At 43.6% G+C, this 19,054-nt stretch overlaps 1 protein-coding gene across 3 annotated transcripts in view; it reads right to left on the reverse strand.

The window, feature by feature from the left end:
- The window catches only part of LOC136434770 (trichohyalin-like), a 33,117-nt gene extending 14,101 nt beyond the window's left edge, over nucleotides 1–19,016 (reverse strand). For all 3 annotated transcript variants that reach the window (XM_066427813.1, XM_066427814.1, XM_066427812.1), the window contains exons 1-30: nucleotides 18,885–19,016; nucleotides 17,859–18,440; nucleotides 17,467–17,555; nucleotides 16,848–17,023; nucleotides 15,790–16,083; nucleotides 14,995–15,232; nucleotides 14,407–14,590; nucleotides 13,696–13,875; nucleotides 13,097–13,246; nucleotides 12,556–12,713; nucleotides 12,163–12,316; nucleotides 11,688–11,802; nucleotides 11,074–11,323; nucleotides 10,558–10,679; nucleotides 10,089–10,292; nucleotides 9,541–9,734; nucleotides 9,018–9,140; nucleotides 8,507–8,666; nucleotides 7,560–7,756; nucleotides 6,741–6,935; nucleotides 6,325–6,463; nucleotides 5,295–5,512; nucleotides 4,595–4,767; nucleotides 3,825–4,035; nucleotides 3,216–3,389; nucleotides 2,917–3,078; nucleotides 2,288–2,479; nucleotides 1,556–1,718; nucleotides 951–1,120; nucleotides 205–425 (exon numbers count right to left, since the gene is read on the reverse strand). In XM_066427813.1, coding sequence (XP_066283910.1) covers nucleotides 205–425; nucleotides 951–1,120; nucleotides 1,556–1,718; nucleotides 2,288–2,479; nucleotides 2,917–3,078; nucleotides 3,216–3,389; nucleotides 3,825–4,035; nucleotides 4,595–4,767; nucleotides 5,295–5,512; nucleotides 6,325–6,463; nucleotides 6,741–6,935; nucleotides 7,560–7,756; nucleotides 8,507–8,666; nucleotides 9,018–9,140; nucleotides 9,541–9,734; nucleotides 10,089–10,292; nucleotides 10,558–10,679; nucleotides 11,074–11,323; nucleotides 11,688–11,802; nucleotides 12,163–12,316; nucleotides 12,556–12,713; nucleotides 13,097–13,246; nucleotides 13,696–13,875; nucleotides 14,407–14,590; nucleotides 14,995–15,232; nucleotides 15,790–16,083; nucleotides 16,848–17,023; nucleotides 17,467–17,555; nucleotides 17,859–18,404 — 5,552 coding nt within the window. In that variant the 5' untranslated portion in view covers nucleotides 18,405–18,440; nucleotides 18,885–19,016. The remainder of the gene's footprint in view (nucleotides 1–204; nucleotides 426–950; nucleotides 1,121–1,555; nucleotides 1,719–2,287; nucleotides 2,480–2,916; nucleotides 3,079–3,215; nucleotides 3,390–3,824; nucleotides 4,036–4,594; nucleotides 4,768–5,294; nucleotides 5,513–6,324; nucleotides 6,464–6,740; nucleotides 6,936–7,559; nucleotides 7,757–8,506; nucleotides 8,667–9,017; nucleotides 9,141–9,540; nucleotides 9,735–10,088; nucleotides 10,293–10,557; nucleotides 10,680–11,073; nucleotides 11,324–11,687; nucleotides 11,803–12,162; nucleotides 12,317–12,555; nucleotides 12,714–13,096; nucleotides 13,247–13,695; nucleotides 13,876–14,406; nucleotides 14,591–14,994; nucleotides 15,233–15,789; nucleotides 16,084–16,847; nucleotides 17,024–17,466; nucleotides 17,556–17,858; nucleotides 18,441–18,884) is intronic.
- Between the last annotated feature and the right edge of the window lie 38 nt (nucleotides 19,017–19,054).

The following is a 19,054-nucleotide window of genomic DNA, read 5'->3' on the forward strand; positions in this document are numbered from 1 at the left end:
GAGGTGCCTTGAGGAGGTGCCTTGAGCACGTTAAAAGGGAAGGGCTAGCAACCCCTCCCTGCAAAATTATAACCCTGCTATTGAAACAGCAAGGAAACTTTCTGCCCTAAGTGCCACTAAACACTACAAGGGTCTGAACAAACGAAAGAATGCAAAATACTGCAAAACATTCAATATTGCAATCTTGAATAAAAAGATACTTACTTTGCTTCCTTTGCTGCTTCGTTCCTCCTTGCGATGCTGAATACGATGGCGGCGCTGTCGAACTTGTCCTCCTGGTTCAGACGCTTCTGTTCTCGGCGCAGACGGGCGAGCTCCAACTGACGGTTCCTCTCCGAGGCAAACCTCTCGTCCTGGTTGCGCAGGCTGGCCAGCAGGGCCTCTTTCTCTGCCTCAAAATTGTTCTGAAGTTCTGCCAGGATGTTCTATGCAAAATTATACATTTGCTGGTTACAGCCTACAGGTTTGTAGAATAGACTGAAGACTTAATTTCAAAATCTATTGTCCATCATTCAAATGCACTTTGAGTGCTCTTACAAAATGTACATGTATGTCAGAGAAAGATTGAGCAATTACAGGTAATTTCCTCGGGCCGTTCTCACAAGATGAAAACATTCATTGTGTTTATGAAGTGCAAATTGGTGGGTGAAAATGTGCAAATGCATCTTCTTTTCCCTTGTATTTTCTGATACCCCTGTCAGACAGCAGACAAATTGATGGTCCGACAAGTCTGTAAGCTCTAAATAACACTTCTAGCAGTAATTTGCGTGGTGCTCTCTCAATCATCACACGGTTTTTAGGGATCTGCCTGATAGCAAGATAGAGTAAGTTTTTAGTCGATTTTCAAATTGGGCAATCTTCTGGTGATCAAGAAATACAACTGAAGCTTGTTGACTGCGTGGCGGGTATAAAAACATCCTAACATTTTTTCTACAACTTGAGCTGTCTACCTTGGGAAGGTTCTTCTTTTCCTCCTCCTCCTGAATCTCATCCAGTGTGGCATCGTCCGTGGCGAGTCCCTGAGCCTCCCTCTCAGCCTTCAGCTGCCGTCGTCGTGCCAGCTTCTCCTCCAGCTGCTTCTTCTGGTCTGTCCTAGCCTCTCCCAGCAGCCTGGCCAGCTCTGAAAATCATTCCATGATGTCATCTCAGCCGATAAAACTAAAACCGCCCTTCCCTTTCAAGGCTGTAATTGCCCTTTGCAGAACTTTGACAAAAGACTCGCAAACATGAAATCCTCAACATCACATGATACTGGTCTATGTCTAACACCAGTAGCACTAAAACAGTACCATCAAACGGCTTTAGAGACACAATGTCTTTTCAGTTAAAGAATATCTGGGGCCCACAATCAAATATCACCCTGGGATGATGTTGACAAACTTCCAGGTTGCAGCAATCAGACATTGTAAAATGCAAAGCACATTGTAACTTGTACTGGAGATAACAAAAGCCATTTTAAACCCTCTTGTGATGGCAGTAGCACCTGATCGTCATACAGTACTTCAAAATAACATCTTGATTTGAAATTCAAAATGTTGCTTAGAGCCTTTCTCACCCTCTTGGTTCTTGATCCCCTCCCCCAGGAGAGCGGCAGCCTCGTCAAACTTGCCCTGCTGCCTGAGCCGACGTTCCTGCAGCTTCATCTTCACCAGGCGGGCCTGCCTCTCCTTCTCTGACAGGGCCGCCCACTCTGCCTCACCCATCGTGTCTATCAGGGCCTAAGGGGAGGTACATGGTTGGGAAGTATTAATGTTAGACATTCCTGCAGCTTCATCTTCACCAGGCGGGCCTGCCTCTCCTTCTCCGACAGGGCCGCCCACTCGGCCTCACCCATCGTGTCTATCAGGGCCTAAGGGGAGGTACATGGTTGGGAAGTATTAATCGTTTTTTAAGTGTTTATCATCTGCGTAAAAATGGAGATATAGTTTTCATTCGTTCATTCGTTTTGTCAGTCGGTCGTTTGGTCGGTCGGTTGATCAGTCGTTCGTTCAGTCAGTCGTGCCTCACAACCTTCAATGTGCTGAGACAGATGTGTTTGTCTATATGTCAAGCAGATGTTGGCAGTCTCCACCTTTCTTATGCTAACTCTTTGACTGTTTATTGAAGAAATTTTCCATGAAATGAAAAATAAATCTTTCAATATGCTCTTTCTTCAGAAACAAAGTTGTATGTCTTTGGTTACACATCAATGATAATCTCCCAGCATGTTTTCAAAAAGACAATAGTTTAGTTTAACATACATCAGTTTTCTTGAGAGATAAGAAACACAGAAGACTCTTCCCCTCACCTGCATGATGAGCTTGTCCCTCAGGGCATCATACTTGTCCTCCAGTGCCTTCACCAGTTCTCCTTCAGAACCTCCCTCCTCCGGAGACTTGGGCCTTCCTCCCGTCAACAGTACGGCCGCAACGTTATCGCACCACCTGTCTGCACGCGCTCGGTACTGCACCATCTTCACTTGTTTCAGCGTGGCAATTGTCTGATTGTGATAGTGGGAGACGGTTAGTCAAGAAGGATACGTTCTGCCATTATGGTTATATGGTATAGTCTCTTAGATACTTTTGTTTACTGTTGGATATTGTTGCTGTATTATACAATGTTGGGGCAAATTCCAAGTCCATTTTTTCAATAAAATAATATAAATTCTTATTTTCTTGATGTGTTGCTCTGATACAAAATCTGACTTTGGCAATGACTTGTGATGCCTTTTAAACTTTGAAATGTTTAAAAAATGCGTACTTTATTTGAGAAAATACAGCTGTAGTTACTTCTGCATCGGGTGGGTTTTGCTGCGATATGGCACGTTCAGTTGAGAAATACCCCCAACCCGTACATATACGGGACCCACATACAAACACTGTATGTGCAACCCATGCATATATATGAGCCCAGCAGGACAAGGGTTAATCAAGCTACCTTAGTCGCCAGGTCCTGCAGCAGGTAGTGGCTCTCCTTGTCCTGGTGCTGCTGTAGGTCTGCCAACAGTGAGACGTGAACGTCGTCATCGCTCAACGACTTTCCTTCCGCAGCAGACTGCAGGGCCACCAGACAGCACTCCACTCGCAGGGCAGTGGACTCCTAAGGGAAAAAGCCACTAGGTTTGGTAACGCTTCTCTGAAAAAAGATCTTGCAAACAAATTCAAATCTCTAGAATGTGATCTTAATGATACAATTACTTGGTCAGCTGTCTAAGACAATCAATGGACAGTAATAACCTCAAATATCTCCTCCTGTTCATCCTGCGTTTCAGACAGTTCAGCCGAGCTCTGTTCCCTCCAGTCCCTCCTGATCTCGCTCAGTTCAAACAGCCGGTCCTGTCTGTCCTGCTCCGTCACAGCCTGGGCCTTCTGTCGACCGGAGCTGCCCGAGGCTCCCTCTGTCTGCAGGAGCTGTACAGAACAAAAAGTAGCTTCTTTCAGATTCTCATATTTTGTTTATTCCTTCCCCAGCACTTCCTCAGCACATAATCTGGGCTATGATTTTGTTTTAGGTACACACAACAGTGTGTTCAGTGTGTTCATTTCTTCAACAATTGTCAACACAAAGAGGTCCTCAGCTTCCATCTCTTCTAGTGCACTGTTGACTTAGAGTTAGACAATTAGAAATGTATCTATCCTTCATCTCTCAATGCATTAAAAGTGTGAGTTTGTATTCTTTCATGAACACTGATACCAATAAGCGTCTAAATAGCAGTTCATAGTCATTTATCAACAGATAAAGCAATGGGTCCAAACTCTCGGTAATCTCCTTATAGAGAAGGAGTATGCCAGTGCCAAGAATCAGTAGTTAGGATTGCAAAGAAATAGTTAAATTTGTTATCTCACCTCCACCAGTTTATTCCTCTCCTCTGTGTGCTTCTTCTCCATCTCCCTGACAACCGCCTCCTGCCAGGCCAGGGTGTCCTCCTCATCCTCGGGTACCGGTACTGCCTCCTCCGTAGGCTCCACCTTCCCGTGCCCCTCCTTCCTCTTCCTCCTCCTCTCCTCCAGTCTTTCTCGAGCCAGCTGCTCCTGGCGAGCCCTCTCTTTCTCTTTTCTAAACACCAGGAAAACAACAAAAAGTTTCAAGTATAGGTACAGTCCAAACGAAGATCACTCAGGGGAGCTATGAAATATGGTTTATATGGACAGGTGGTCATAGTGGACAGGATTCTAATTAATTGTGTCAGTTGATAAAATCATCTAAGGGCCACCAAAAAGTGGTCACATTGGCCAAGTGGTCTTTATGTAGAGGTGGACACTTGTCGACATCTCTCCTTCTCTTTTCTACAACACAGGAGAAGAATGAAGATTGCTGACATTAGATGCATGGCAAACCCAAGATGTTAAGCGATCTTGTAAGATTGCTAGTCCACTTTTACTGTCTCACTGTTTTACAGAAGGGAAAAAGACTTTGTGGTAAGCCAGAGGTCACGTGTTTCAGGAGAGCAACACCTCGAGAATGTTTAAGATCCCACCATGACACACTTATCAAAGACAATAGGGATCCATCCTTACAGTCAGGTCCTACCCAGGTTGTAATTATTGTACAAAACTGGTGTGTTACACCTAGAGGCAGTTTACCAGTTATGTGAAACAAACAAAAAAGGTCTTACGCAGCTTCGCTTGACTGTGCCAGTCCCATCACGATGGCAGCTGCCTCAAAGTTGTCCTCCTGTCGTGCTCGTCGCTGCTCCAGCCTCAGTCTGGTCAGCTCCGCCTGCCGTTTCCTCTCGCTGTCAACCTGCGCGTCTGCAGACTTCAGGCTGGCCAACAGGGCTTCCTTTTCCTGGAGACAAACCAATCAGGCAAACTTCGTAAAATGATCACAAACCAAAGTCTTTACATTGAAGACAAGATTCGGACACAACATCAAAAGGAGCAGTCAAGGTGTTTGGTGCTTTTCCACATGATAACCCAGCATGTGTACTTTGGAAAATGCATTGTAGTCATAAAGTCTTTAGATTGGAAACAAGAATTTCAAGTGATTTGGGTTACGTATCAAAAGAAGCTAGTTGTTCCATACACCGGGACAATGCTAGTGTTCACTCTTTAAAATGTGCTATTGTGTCTCTTCAGTAATATGCAAATGTAGCAAGTACATTGTACTAGTGCACAAATACAGAAGAAGCCAGTTAATTGCACAACAGGTTGTTGCAAGATTCCATTGACTGCACAGAATAACAGTTTCCCATTCATTCCATTGTTAGGGAAATTGCATTTTTTCACGAAGTAATTAAATTGATCTGTCCTTTATCAGAATATCAAAAAGCAAGAAAATTTCCCACATTTTTTCAAAGAAGACAATTTCCATACCTCTTCATATCTCTTCTCTAGATCTGCCAGGATGTTGGCGGACAGCTGCTTCCTCTTCTCCTCCTCCTCCTCCTGGATCTCCTCCTGCTCCAGGCGCTCCGCCTCCTCCTCCGTCATCCCCTCCTCCAGCCTCTTCTTCCTCCTGGCCAGCCGCTCCTTCAGCTTCCTCTCCTGCTCCGCCCGAGTGTCTCCCATCAGGCTCTCAAGGTTCTGTTGGTCTTTAAAGGAACTCTTTGTAAGATTTTGGCACCAAAATTAAAAATATTCTCGAGAGCAAAATCTTCATGCGAATGACATGTGCATAATATCATTTATTATTAATAAACAATCACTTTGGAGCATATTTGCATCATTATTTTGTACTTTTGGTGTTTGTGAACTGTGAAAAAACAACCTGCACAAGGTCTGCTGAGTTTCAGAAGCCATCTCAAACTAGATCCTCCTACTGTAAATACATGTAACAACATACTTTATGTCATACCTGGGCCTGATACGGATGTTCCGGACCGTGTAATAACTATCCGTATCACATAGGGTTCGGGAGTGTTATCATACAGGCTTCCATGGAATATTTTGAATGCATTTCGAGCGCGCCAGTTGCGCCGCCGTCGGAAATTCGAATACCAGATTTGGAGGTTAGAATCAATGTTGTTACAGTTTCTTTTTCGAGGACACAAAACTCCCTCAACTTCTGGTGCATTCCGCATTGAAATGTGTGTTTTCTCGGGTAGTTATGACCAAGGTAAGATATAAATAAGATACAAGACGTTGTATTCCGCATCACCCTTGGTCCCAGCCCTCCCGCGGGTCGGGCTGGTACCTCGGGTGATACAGAATATCCCGTGTTGTATTCTATATGTACACTGGTAGGTCCCCTAGAGTGGGATAGATGCAGATGTCATGAAGATCTTCTTCTTTGGAATCACTCATATCAATTCTTTGGGGTTGATCTAACTTATAAGATATAAAGAGATGGTAGGATAATCTACTTTCTATATTGTCCTAATCTTACATAGAGTACAATACATACCTTTAAGGAGCTGTGCCAAGATGGCGTCTGCCTCCTCCTGGCGTCCCTCCTGCCGAAGCTTCCGCTGTTCCAGCTTCATCTTGATGAGCCTCGCCTGTCGCTCTTGCTCTGACAGCAGGGACCACTCTGCCTCACCCATCTGTAGATGAAATACATGTATTCAACGAGTAAGTTTTGCGTCTTTTGTCAGTTTTTTTCTTTAACAGCAGATGGCAAAAGATAGGGCTTCAATACACTGGAAGATTTGATTAGAGCCTCCTTCCTCCTTGGATTAAAGCAGCATAAGATCAAAATTACCAGAGAAGACTTGTTGACCAATGAAACAATGTTCCAGGTAAAACTATGCCTTAAGGTTTTGCAACAGCCAGCAATACAAGGTCACAGATCCAACATAATCAGGTGATATGACACAGTACCTGCTTGGCGAGTGCTTCAGCAATAAGCTTGTCCCTCAGGGCATCATACTTCCCTTCCAGAGCGTCAATCAGTTCCTCCTGCCCGGCCTCCTTGGTGACCTCGGCGGCCAGGACGACGATGCTGACGTTCTCGGAGCGTCCCTGTTTCAGCAGCTCCAGACACTGCTTCTGTACACCTGCCAGGGTGGGCTCTCCCTAAACAGGACAGAGATACCATTATTAGAAATGATGATACAGACACTGTACTTTAATTCAGTGTGTACTACAATTCAGTGTATATTCAGTGGGTATTTTCCAAAGGAAAAGAAGGGGAAGTGAGTGGGAGGGTGGGATATTTGACATGAGATGTAAACTGCTACAATGTACAATGTATTCTGTAAAATTGACTCCTAATGAGATACAAACTTTAAGGTACAAACTTCAAGACAGTTCAGTTTAAGACTTTTTGTTGAATAGTTTTGCTTGATGTTCTAGTTGACAACAGCAATTCATGAGAGAGAGAGAAAGAGGGCAGAAGACTTCCCTAGGAAATATGGAAAACTGGTAATAAAATATTACTACTCCCAAGTTATATCTATCAATCCATTTCTATGGTGTCCTCACATCTCTATCATTACATCTTTGAAAACAAAAGTATTGTTTTCGGTCTACGTTTGTTTGTTTGTCTTGTTGTGTGTCTGCAATTCCCACTCTGCTGGTAATTTCAACCTTTTTCCATAACCGAGATGAAGCAAGAAACTTACAAAAGCTCTGAACATTTCACAGAGGCACGAGGTCTCCGAACTCTTGTTCAAAATGTCTTTCCAGCTGATTTCTCACCATGACTGAGGACTGTTCGATCACGTTCTTCTGATCCTTGTCCTGTTCATGGTACAGATCCTTCAGGACCGACACCACCACATCGTCATTGGACACGCCCACTCCCTTCTCCTTCTCCAGGGAAGATTTCCGGCTCTGGAACTTGACAATGGCGGCTTCTTGTAGGACCTTCCTGTACTCACCTGTCCCAGCCTTACCTGGGGATAACAAAACATGTACATCCATCAAAACATGACTTTCACAGATGTGGGGTATATCATGGCTTTGTGACAAAAATTGCAAGACCTTGCAAGTGAGAGTAAGAATAGAAAAATGACTTCATGAAGACATTTTCAAATGCTGTTAGCCATCATGCAAAATATGAATCAAACATTGTAATTATCTTTCTTCTTCTGTGTATTTTGTAATCAATTTTAAATGTGTATCACTTCAACATACAGGGGTACATATCTACCTTGTTGGCTCTATTGTCTCTATGCAAGAGGATAAGTAAGGCTCCGATCACATGCGTCGTACAATCGTCATATGATCGCAAACTGAAGGCCTCCTGGGAATAGTTGTGCATACGTGGTACAAAACTCAGCTATCTTGTTATGGAAAAGGCTTTCTTAGAGTGTTGTTGGAATTTAGTTTTGTCACAGCCTCAAACTCAACAACATTGAAATCAAACAAAGTCAAAAGATGCATGTAACCATGCTGTGAGTAAGTCAGTGAATTTTGTATCTTGTGTTATCAATTTGATTCAATAACTTGATTACTTTTGATTATTGTTGTCCTCTATCAATTATTACTACAAATTTAAGTTATCTTATTGTTATCTTTTTTGTATAGTCTACTACCTGTATTGTTTTATTGTTTCTCGTTTTATAACTTGCATTGCCCATGGGTGGCAGAAAAAAATATCATCATTATTACATCTATCATGATTAATAACAAACAAAGCTTACCTCTCTCTGCAGTTCTGAGTGCGGTGGTCAGCTCCAGGAGTCTCTCCTGCTTCTGTACGGAGGACATGACCGTGGCAGCGTCCCACAGGTCCTGGCGCCCGCGGTCCTGCAGCAGTTTGCTCAGGAAGGCGCGCTCCTTCTCATGCTTCCTCTGGAGTATCTGCACAGCAAAGAACAAGGGAGGATTTGCGAACTTACATGCATGTTTTTACATAAATGCACAGCTTTGCAAAGGATAAAAATTTAGCATAGGGCAGCAAACATGGAAGAACATTGCACACACAGACAAAAATTGAAACACACACACACAGAGACACACACACATATATATACACACACACACACAGAAACAAACATGATTGTATACACACACACACACACATACACACAAACATACATATAATCACACACATTCAGACCCATTCACACACACAAACACACACAAACATACATACAACTACACACTAAATTTCTTGCTACAGTTAGATTATAGAACTTTCAAACCACTTACCCTCATGAGATCACTGCCTCCGCTGTCCTCAAACCTGGTAAGGATGATCAGCACGTTGTCTCCAGCGTTCCACTGCCGCAGCTTTGTCTGCTGTTCACGCAGACGTCTCAACTCAGCTTCAGACTGTGCGGGGCACAAAAACAACAATTTCATACATTTTCCCAAGACTTCTATGTTAGACTTCCACACATGAGGTAAGGGTTACAGCCTCCGTCGAGCTTGTCTCAATCACAATATTTTTGAATTCGGGTCCTATTTACCTAATGGGTAACTTGAAACCTTCGAGTGGCCTTCGGGTCTTGTTACATAGTGATCATTGGGAAAAAAAAGGTTAACTACGGGTCCCATAACATGTACAGACACAGTTCCCTAGGATTTTCTGGCACAAATCCTTCTAGTCAGACAAGACTTGAACAAATATCACACAGTATCAGATTACCTTTTAAACTCCTACACTTAATTACATGTAAGTACTCTCACTGGTATTTTGACATATTTTACACATAAGTACAGATGTCCCCACCTTAGAGGCGAGTGTTGCAAACACAGCCTGTGCCTCCAGGTCCTGTTCCTCGTGCAGGTCGGCCAGAAGCGTGGTGGTGACGTAGCGATGGGTGATCTCCCGCGCAGGGTGCTTGTTCTCCAGACAGAACTTTCTTGCGACACTTTTGAGAGCAGCGGCTTCTTCAAGAACGCTGAAGTTCTCGTCTCTTGAAGCTGAAAGAAGGAGGAATGCTGTTATAATTTATCCCATGTGTATGAGTGAGTGAGTGAGTGTTGTAAGTCTCAAAAGACTCAAAAACTAATAGATATAATCTGATACAGCTAACTATATGTATTGCCTTTTCCAAATTAAAAAAGTCAGTATGTTAAAATGATTTCCCCAATGACAAATTGTACAAATTAGGACTCGTAGGCAAATATCATTGGAACATTTTGAGCCCCAAGTATGAATTTTGTAAGTATATTCTGGTAAAGACAGATGGATTCTTAAACAGATTTCTATATGAATTCTTTAAGACGTTGTTCTTTGTCTCAGCTCAGATAAAAATCACCAGAATCAGTCCCTACCTTCTGATTCAAGGTCAAACTTCCTCTTCTTCATCTTGACCTCCACCAGGCGCTTGCGTCTCTCGTCGCTGTCCATCTCCGCGGCGACCTCCCGTAGCTCCTCGCTGGTCTCGTCTCCCAGGAGACCCAGCAGCAGGTGTCGCTCCGCCAGGTGTTTGTTGTCCAGCGCACGCAGAACCGCCTGCTGCCAACCAATCACGTCACCTGTAATATAACAAGAGAAAGAAAAACTTTGATTTGAGAATCACTTTTAAATCACCATTTTGGCCAATATTTTGCTACCTTAAAGCCCTTTTCAAAACTCACTTTGCATCTATATATAGGATAGATGGAAATAATGCTTGATATTCAATATTTATGATTCATAAACCATATTAACGCATTGGCCATGTCATTCAACACAGCCTTTCCTAGGTTAAAAAACAGGTATTTCTCATCATAACTGCCTTCATAAAAGAATTGTAGAGACCTTCACTGGGGTCTCTGCGATCATCTGCATTCAGTTCCTCCTGCAGGTTGGTCTTCTCATAGGCATAGTGCGCCATGCGCTCCTCTGCCACAGACTGGTAACGCGCTTTGTCTGCTACAGATCTGATAAAACACACATTCTTGTCGTCAAGTTCACGTACACCTATGTGTAATATTTCTAATCCTCTGTGCTGTGGTGTCAGAGATTGGGGATCATACATATGTAGAGATGTCTCTAGCACTACTTCTCAGCAAAAGCACATAACGCAATATCAAAGAAGATTTGGTAAAGGGTGCAATGTAGTTTAAAATGAACAGTAGCAGAAGTCACATGACTGAAATAATTGGGTCTGATAAAGGATGCAGGAATATCTAAAAATCTAGTAAGTTGTATTAATTTCATACTTTAAGAAAATTACCTCCCAAAACAACTGAACTTAAATGTACAGAACTGTCCAAACAAAAAAGAGAAATTTGACTCTCTGAGTCTCTGAACACTTTTGAACTTACTACTTACCTGGCATTGGTCCACGCCCGTAGCCTCTCTGCCAGCCCCACGATGAGGGCTGCTGGGATGAACATCCCCTCCTTCTCCACCCTGTGTTTCTCCCTGCGCTGCCATACCAGCTCCGACTGGTAGATGGCCTCGTGACTGTCCTGGCTGTCGTGCAGCAAGGTCAGGATCAGCTCGATCTCCTCCTCAAACCTCTCGTGCAGCTCAGCCAGCGGGTTGGCTGACATCTCGGGGCAGGCAGGCTCTTCTAGGTCTTGTTGTTTAAAAAATATGAGAAAGAAACGTTAATACTTATCAAAAACCTTCTTATCTTTAGTGATATCTGCCCCATGTTGGCCTTTGTTCCGTCAGACTGAGGATTGTTTCTTCCAGTCTGCTTGGTCTTGGAAGACCATCTCCTACTCAGGTCTGCCACATCTGCTGATTCTATTCTTCGTTAGTGTCTCTTTTCTGCTGTCTTTCCATCTTTCTCTTGGCATTCCCAGTTGATGTCCTTAAAAGGTTTCTATTTTGCATATTATATTTGTCAAAGATCATAGAAATCCATTCATAACCCTCCAAATTATCATTTTAACATGCTATGAAAGTTAATGACAGACATAATTTTTATCACTCACCAAAGTTGTCTTCCAGGTCAGCAGCAGTCTTCCCAGTGTCCTTCAGGTGTCGGAAGACCCGCTTCTCGAACGCCAGTCTCAGCTCACCCATCAGCTTCATGATCCCAGGAGGAGTCTAAGATGGGCGGAGTTAGCTTTCAGCAGTGGCAGAATTACATAGGGGCTGTGACTGTCTAATACAATAAGTGGACAGTTTGCTCATCACAGCAGTGTCATTGTATTGAAAAAAAACAAGTATTCATAAATGTTTAATGAATACAACAAGGTATGCTTTACAAAGCAAAAAGATTCCTGATGTCATGTTTTCAGTTTCCAAACTGAGGAGCATGCCCTTCTTTGTGATATTATGATCTTTGATATTGATTTCGAAAATTTTGATATTGATTTTTCATGGTAGTTTTAAGTTCACGGTAAAGAGTTCCCCACGAGAACCGCGAACATAAAACCACCGGGAACATTTCTGCATTTACAGTACCTTGAAGTGCTGCCCTAAGAGCTCAGCCATGTCCTCGGTGTTGGCCTCCCGTCTCAGGTTCTGTTCCTTGGCCTTCATGCGGGCCAGCTCATGTTGTCTCTCCTCCTCGGGCAGCGACGTATTGGTCAGGATGGACACCACAAACAGCTTCTCTCTGTAACAAACAGAAGAAAGGTTTTTAGGTCATTTTTTTTTAGTTTAACAGGACAGCTGACGATGAAACAGAAGGATGGGAAGGAACAAGGCAAAACTAAAAAGAACAAATTCAAAAGGAATGTAGTGAAGTTTCTATGGCTTGTTTGGTGTGTCTGGTCTGTCTGCTCAAATGTGCCCAGCACAAGGTTACTGTTACTTACTGTTACTGTTACTTACTGGTACCATGTAGTTACTGACCTGAGGGCATCATATTTCTCCTCCACAGCGGTGTACAGCACCTTCTCCTGGTCGGTCAGCTCAAATGTGCCCAGCACCACGGCAGACAGCTGGTCCAGCCACTCCTCACGACACGCGCGCTGCTCCTGCTTACGCTGGTGGTTCAGCTCCTTAGCAGACTGGGAAATGACAAACTACTTTTACTCCCCAAAGTAAACATTTGTTAAACCTTTGTCATGCCAATGTATATGGGGCTTTGACTCCTAACCGTGTGCACATAACTCATTCATTCCATTTAATTTGGCAAGGGAGTTATGAATCCTCAAAATCTTGAGTGCTAACCTCCCCTTTTTCTATACAAGCAGAAACAAGACAATCAGACATACACACAGGCACATGCAATGCACACACACATTCAAAGGTACACATAGTGGTCATACACACACACACACGAAAACACAGAGACCAAAAACAATACTTCGCTGTCTTGGTGTGAAGGAAAAACATGCCAGAGAAAGTCCTCTGTCCAACTATTTTACTTTCATGTATGTTCCTGGCCTACCTTCCCCTGCATGCCCAGTAGTGCGTTGGTCCACTCCATGTCCTGTTTCTGCTGCACGTCTGCTAACACGGAGGCTGACACCACACCGTCCTGTACACTCCTGCCTCCCAGGGCGTCCCTACGGCTCTCCCAGTACAGACCAGCCGCCTCCTGGAAGATTATTTTTAAAATACAAAGTTAGAGGAGATATAATGAAAATAAAAATAAAATAACTAAAGTAAAGGTGCTAAAAACTGGGCAACGGGCTAGCAACCCCTCACTGTATTATACTTCTAAAATATTGCTACAGAAACAGAAAAAATACTAACTTTCTGCCCTCTGTGCCGATAGACCAATCCAGGTCAACCAATTAGAGATGGCAATTAGTTGTTCAACCAATGAGAGAGTGGGTGCATGTCTGTCAAATATTGCATTTCTATGCTTTTATTTTGCATTTTTTACGTTTGACAGAGGTGGGCAGGGCTATGGCATGAAAGGGACCAAACAAACAAACAAAATGAAACTGATTCAAACAATTTTACTAACTGACAGTAGTAGTTACAGGTAAAGGTAAAGGAAAAAACAATCTGACAACTATCAACATGACACCTTAGACTGACCTGTAGAATCTTATGGTGAGCACTCCTGTGTGTGACCTTGAACTCTGACCCCCGGGCGCGCCACTGGTTCCTCTTCCTGCGCAGCTCCTTCAGCCTCTCCTCCTGCTGCTCCTGGCTCATCTTCCGCGCCGTCTTGATGGCATGAGTCGCCTCCCGACCTTGAACCAGCTGGATAAGGAGCTGTGCAACAAGAGAAGATATCTTTAGTTAGCACAATGCAAACCATTCGGAGAAAGGCATGCTGGTTGGAGCTGCATTCGTCTTTCGGAAGGGACCTAAAACGGGGGTCCTGTGATCAAGGAGGTTAAACGGAAATACAATAGCCACATTACTCAGATGGGTACCTACTAGCTTCATATGAATGATTTAGGACACAAAGAATTAGTCCACAAGGCAATATTCTATGTTGTTGCAGGCTTTCCAGTTTACAGGCCCCAGCTCTGACTTCTATAAGAGACTCTTACAGTAACAGAAATAACCAGAACGAACGGACATGGACTTTCACCCTGTTATAATTATGTGTTTTTGTGACACATTATGTAAGGATACCACTCCATGTTTATAGATTTATTGTTACTTTGATCATGTAATCTGTATCTTGATAGATTTGTCTAAACCTTCCCTCCTTCCTCTTGATCTCAATGAAAAGTGACAAACTAAGGGACCACCTATTTCTTTTTTAAGATGAACAGAAAGAGTAGCACTGATCACCTCTCTCTCAGCTGCCTGTTTCCTGGTCACCTCCCTCCCTACAGCCAGCTGAAGGTCAACGACCCCCAGCCCCTTCCCGCTCTTGACGTGGTCCTCCTCCGGAACCTGCGGCTGTCTCCTGCCCTTCCGCTGACGCAACCGCTCCGTCGCCAGCTGCTCCTGTCTGCTGCGGTCACTGTCAAACCTGGGGGGAGGGGGAGTAGAAAAGGTTGAAAGGTAGAAAACTGTAATGCAACAGTGAACTGAGGTGTTTAAACCAAATTTTGGACAAATCTTCAATAGTCAAACTCCGGTCTTTGTCAAAAAATGAGAAATTTACTGCTTCTGTGATGTCATGTTATGCAGATAGAACACATGATTTGGTGAGCTGCTTATGGATCATAACTTGCAGAAAGTCTATGGTGCCCCCCCGTCTCTGTTAAGGGAGTGAAAGATCACTAAAGACCAGGTGCCATGAACATAAATGCCCATTAATATAAGCTCAACATCATTGGATGTGCCACAAGTATCAATCCCTTGACTGGGTGAATCCCATTTCGCAAATTTTGGTACAAATGAGGTCTTAGAAATACCAGGTATTTTAGTCACCTTTGAGCCCTGTATGTCTGGAACCTCTCTGCTATCCCGGTAGCGAGCAGGGCCGTGTCGAAGCCGCCCTCGTCCCTTGCACACCTGTGCTGCCTCATCAGGTACACCAGTGCCAGGATGCGTTCCGGCACGCCCAGGACCACATTACCATCCGCCTGCAGTTTGCCGAGCAGCGTCGCCTTTTCCAGCTCGTAGCGCTGCTGAAGGTCACTCAGGAGTTGACCTGTGGTCGTTGACCCTGAAAATGTCATATATTACTATTAGCAAACTTGTATGTCCAGGTATACTGTGGTATACATAAGATAAACCACTTTAACCGACATACCCATTAACTGTCATTCACGTGTTAAAACTTGTAGGGTTATTGTGTTATGGTCTTAGCACAATCAAAAATTTGGAAAAATCTCAATGTGTTCTTACTAAGTTATGATATTAATTTGTCTCCCCTCTGGTAAGTAACGGGCTTATCGCACTTGAGGATGGGACTTAAAGCTGGAGGCCCCGTGTTTGAGGAGAGCCACGCCTTAAACATGTTATAGATCCCATCGCACTTATGAAAAGTGTAGGGGTTCACCCTGGTGTGGATGGATCCAATGGATCACATCTTACAGTCTGGTCATACGCAGCTTGTACTGATACTGTCCAAAACTGGACCAGGTGTTTGACACCTAAAGGCAGTCTACCAGTTATGCAAAACAAACAAACAAACAAACAGACAAACAAGAAGACAAACTTTGCGATGCGAGGACAACCAACAATGAATGATACTTCTATAAGAGACATTCTAAAACGTACCACTGATGAAGTCTCTGTAGTTGTTCTCCATGACCTGGAATATCTCCTCATCAGACTTCCCCTCCTCCATCAACCTCTTGGTCTGTTCCATCTGATCCTCGTGTCTCTTCTTCTGGTCGTCGTAGATCTCTCCCATCAGTGCCCGAAGGTTCTGGTCATGGGGGTGTCCACCACCAGGCAGGGTGGGTGCCTGATCAAACTGTTTGCTCTGGAAGAGCTGGTCGGCCTTCAGCTGTACCTGGAGCACCTGTTCCTGTCTCTCACTCTCCGACAGGGACAACCAGTTTCCCTCACCTGTGAGAAAGATAGAGAAAGTTTGTGCACTGTGAAGACTTTCTGGTAATAAAATGAAAATCCCTGAAAACACTTATTTAGTATTTGTGTGATGAAACATCTAGCATTCTCTCACCAACCCATTTTTGCTGATACATGACAACTCCCAGCAGTGAGTTTACGCAAAATGAAGCAGTTGGTAAATGCGACAATCTTAACTCCGAATGTATATTTTAGTTAAATCTGTACCTAAGATGACCAACTTTATATAAGGACCACCTGACCAATTAACCAAGTTAACCAAATGGCCTAATTGGTAGAGTGTTCGCCTTGCATACGGTAGGTCGTGAGTTGGAACCCCGACCGGGTCATACCAAAGACTCTAAAAATGGTACATACTTCTTTCTCTGCTTAACACTCAGCATTTGGGAAAGAGTATGGAAGTTAAACACACACATCACTACCAGCAAACCAGCCCCCTGCTGTAGTGACTTGCACTTGTGTGGCCCAAGGGCTTCGAATGGGAGATGGGCCACATATCTTCAATGCATGGGACCACTTTAACTTTAACTTTGACCAATTTGACCACTTTCTGTAGCAGTTTTCCAAAATATTGTTTTGCAATTTATAGAATGTATTTTCTCATTCTGCAGTTGCTTTTTACAGTAAACAGTATGGCCGAAAACTACCTTTTTTGTGTGGAAACGGACATAAATTGATGTGTGCACAAATGTTATCCATACAATCAAATTCACATGGCCTAATTGATTATGAAGGCAACTCACCAATGTGGACCTTGGCCATTTCCTCCAACAGCCTTTCCCTCAGTAGACGGTACTTCTCATCCAGAGCGGCCAGCAGCTCGGTGACGCCCACCTTGTCCCTGGCCCGCTGCTGTGTGTCCTCTCCCCAGTCTGTCCCATCGTCAAAGATAACGGCCTCAACACCTCCTTTGTTCCACCTGAACATAAGAAGGTTGTTGATCATTGAAATGGGCCATATGCACAGAAACTCGAGGAAGACAAACCTCAAAGAAGTGCTAGGAAAGAAACCTAGTGTGTAGCACAGGAAATCCAGGGGGGATGAAACGCCCCTATCAAGTCCTAGGAAGCACAATCTAGCCAAAAAAGCCAGTGGGAATGGCCCCTGTAATTACATAATGTAACTGTGTAGATCTATGTTTGTGAAATTGTTAATGTGTTGCGATATGTAAAAAAATTTAAATGGGCCATAGATAGTTTTTCGAAAGAAACAAAAATTGAAAAGCATGCTAAAGTTAACAGCATTGTAAAACAAGACATTGCCTTTGATAATTATCGGCAATTGAAATTTCCTTTTACGACAAACAACCATACATTGTATTGTGATAATTTACTTCCACAGGTTTCAAGTGTTATAACCAACCTGTTGAGTTTCCTGTGACCATGGTACTTGAACTCTGCCTGGTACTGTTGTTGTTGTCTGGCTTCAGCAGCAAGAGTATGGTCATCTTCCTGTTACAAAATATGCATTGTTGTTTTAGAAATAAGATACATGTACTTCAATTAGAATCACACCTGCCAAGAAATTATTAGTTATTGTTCAGACTTCTTAGAAGCAGCACAGAAATTGATGAAATGTACATTCCTGGGATTATCATGAAAATTCATCTGTGTTGTTAACTTGGTATATATACAACATTTGGAAAATGTGAGTCCAAACCTTGTGTTGGAAAACACTAAATTTACCATAAAACACATTCTTGTCTAGGATACTGACTTGTTTGAATCAAGGTCCTCGTTTGAATTCAGTCTCACCTGTAACTTCAGGAGTTCTTCCCGTTCCTCCCAGTCCATCTCTGTCCTCTTGTTGATCAGGTCCTCCTCCTCCTTCTCTGCCTCTTCCTCCCCACACGGGTCTCCATCCTCCGGCAGCATGCACAGCCACATCTTCATCTCATCAAAACAGACGTCGTCGTTGGGATCCACGCGCGACGCCACAAACTTGTTCCACGTTTGAAACGAGAACTTCTCGCCGTGGGTCGCTCGAAAGAGAAGCAATGCATCGTTGAGATGGAGTCGGTGACTCCCGTCCCTGTCGAGCGCTTGGAAGTCCCAGTAGACCTTTTCTTCAAGGCATTTTCTGCGATCGAGTTCCATGAGGACGTCGACGAAGTGTTTCTTGCTGCACCTGTCCTGCGCGGCAGGCCCACAGATCTGTGACACGGCTGCCTTCGCATGTCTGATGTCCACCTGTTCATAGTACAGAGCCAGGTAGAACTCCTGGAGTTGATCAGGCAGGAGGTACCCTTGGCGGGAGAGGTCCAGGGCATCGAACACCGCATCAAAGTCCACTTCAGGCATACTGATGGTTTATCTGTTACAAATCTGCTGGGCCTCCTGGATATGAGATAAAATGATACAAGGGTTTCAGAATATTGAAACATGCTGAAAACTGAAGGTATGTCTTGCACACTGAAAACAATAAAACAAAATTAAACTTGACGGTATATTTCGTTTCCTTAGAATTATTGCCCTACCCCCTTCAAAGATTGCACAAAGTTGTTATAAAATAAAGTTGCAGCAAGGAGATTTAAACCTCCATGGTTGCAGCAACTGATTTCTAAATTGTATGGAGGCTACCTGTTGAAGTTCTAGATCCTGCAAAGTTTACTTACAGCATTACACGACATTAATTTGGTAACTTCCTTGTTTGAACATTCGTAGACTTTCTTGTCCCCAGGCCCTTCGCCCCCCTCCCCATTACTTCTCAGCTTCAGTCGATCTCCCAATTTACTTACGACGAAAAGTCAATATCTGAGCATGATCTGAGCCATTACCCACCTTCAAAACTCTCCACACTTCGAGGTATTGTTGTAGCTTCAAACTGTCACATTTTCCTGCAAAGTTGCCTGTTCAAAGTACACTGAACACTTTGTCAACAGTGCCAAGCTCAGCTATGACAATTAACTCTTCACCTAGGCAATACTAAACTAATGACGTCAATGGACGAG

Source organism: Branchiostoma lanceolatum, chromosome 5, assembly GCF_035083965.1.
Source record: "Branchiostoma lanceolatum isolate klBraLanc5 chromosome 5, klBraLanc5.hap2, whole genome shotgun sequence".
NCBI classification, from domain to species: Eukaryota; Metazoa; Chordata; class Leptocardii; order Amphioxiformes; family Branchiostomatidae; genus Branchiostoma; species Branchiostoma lanceolatum.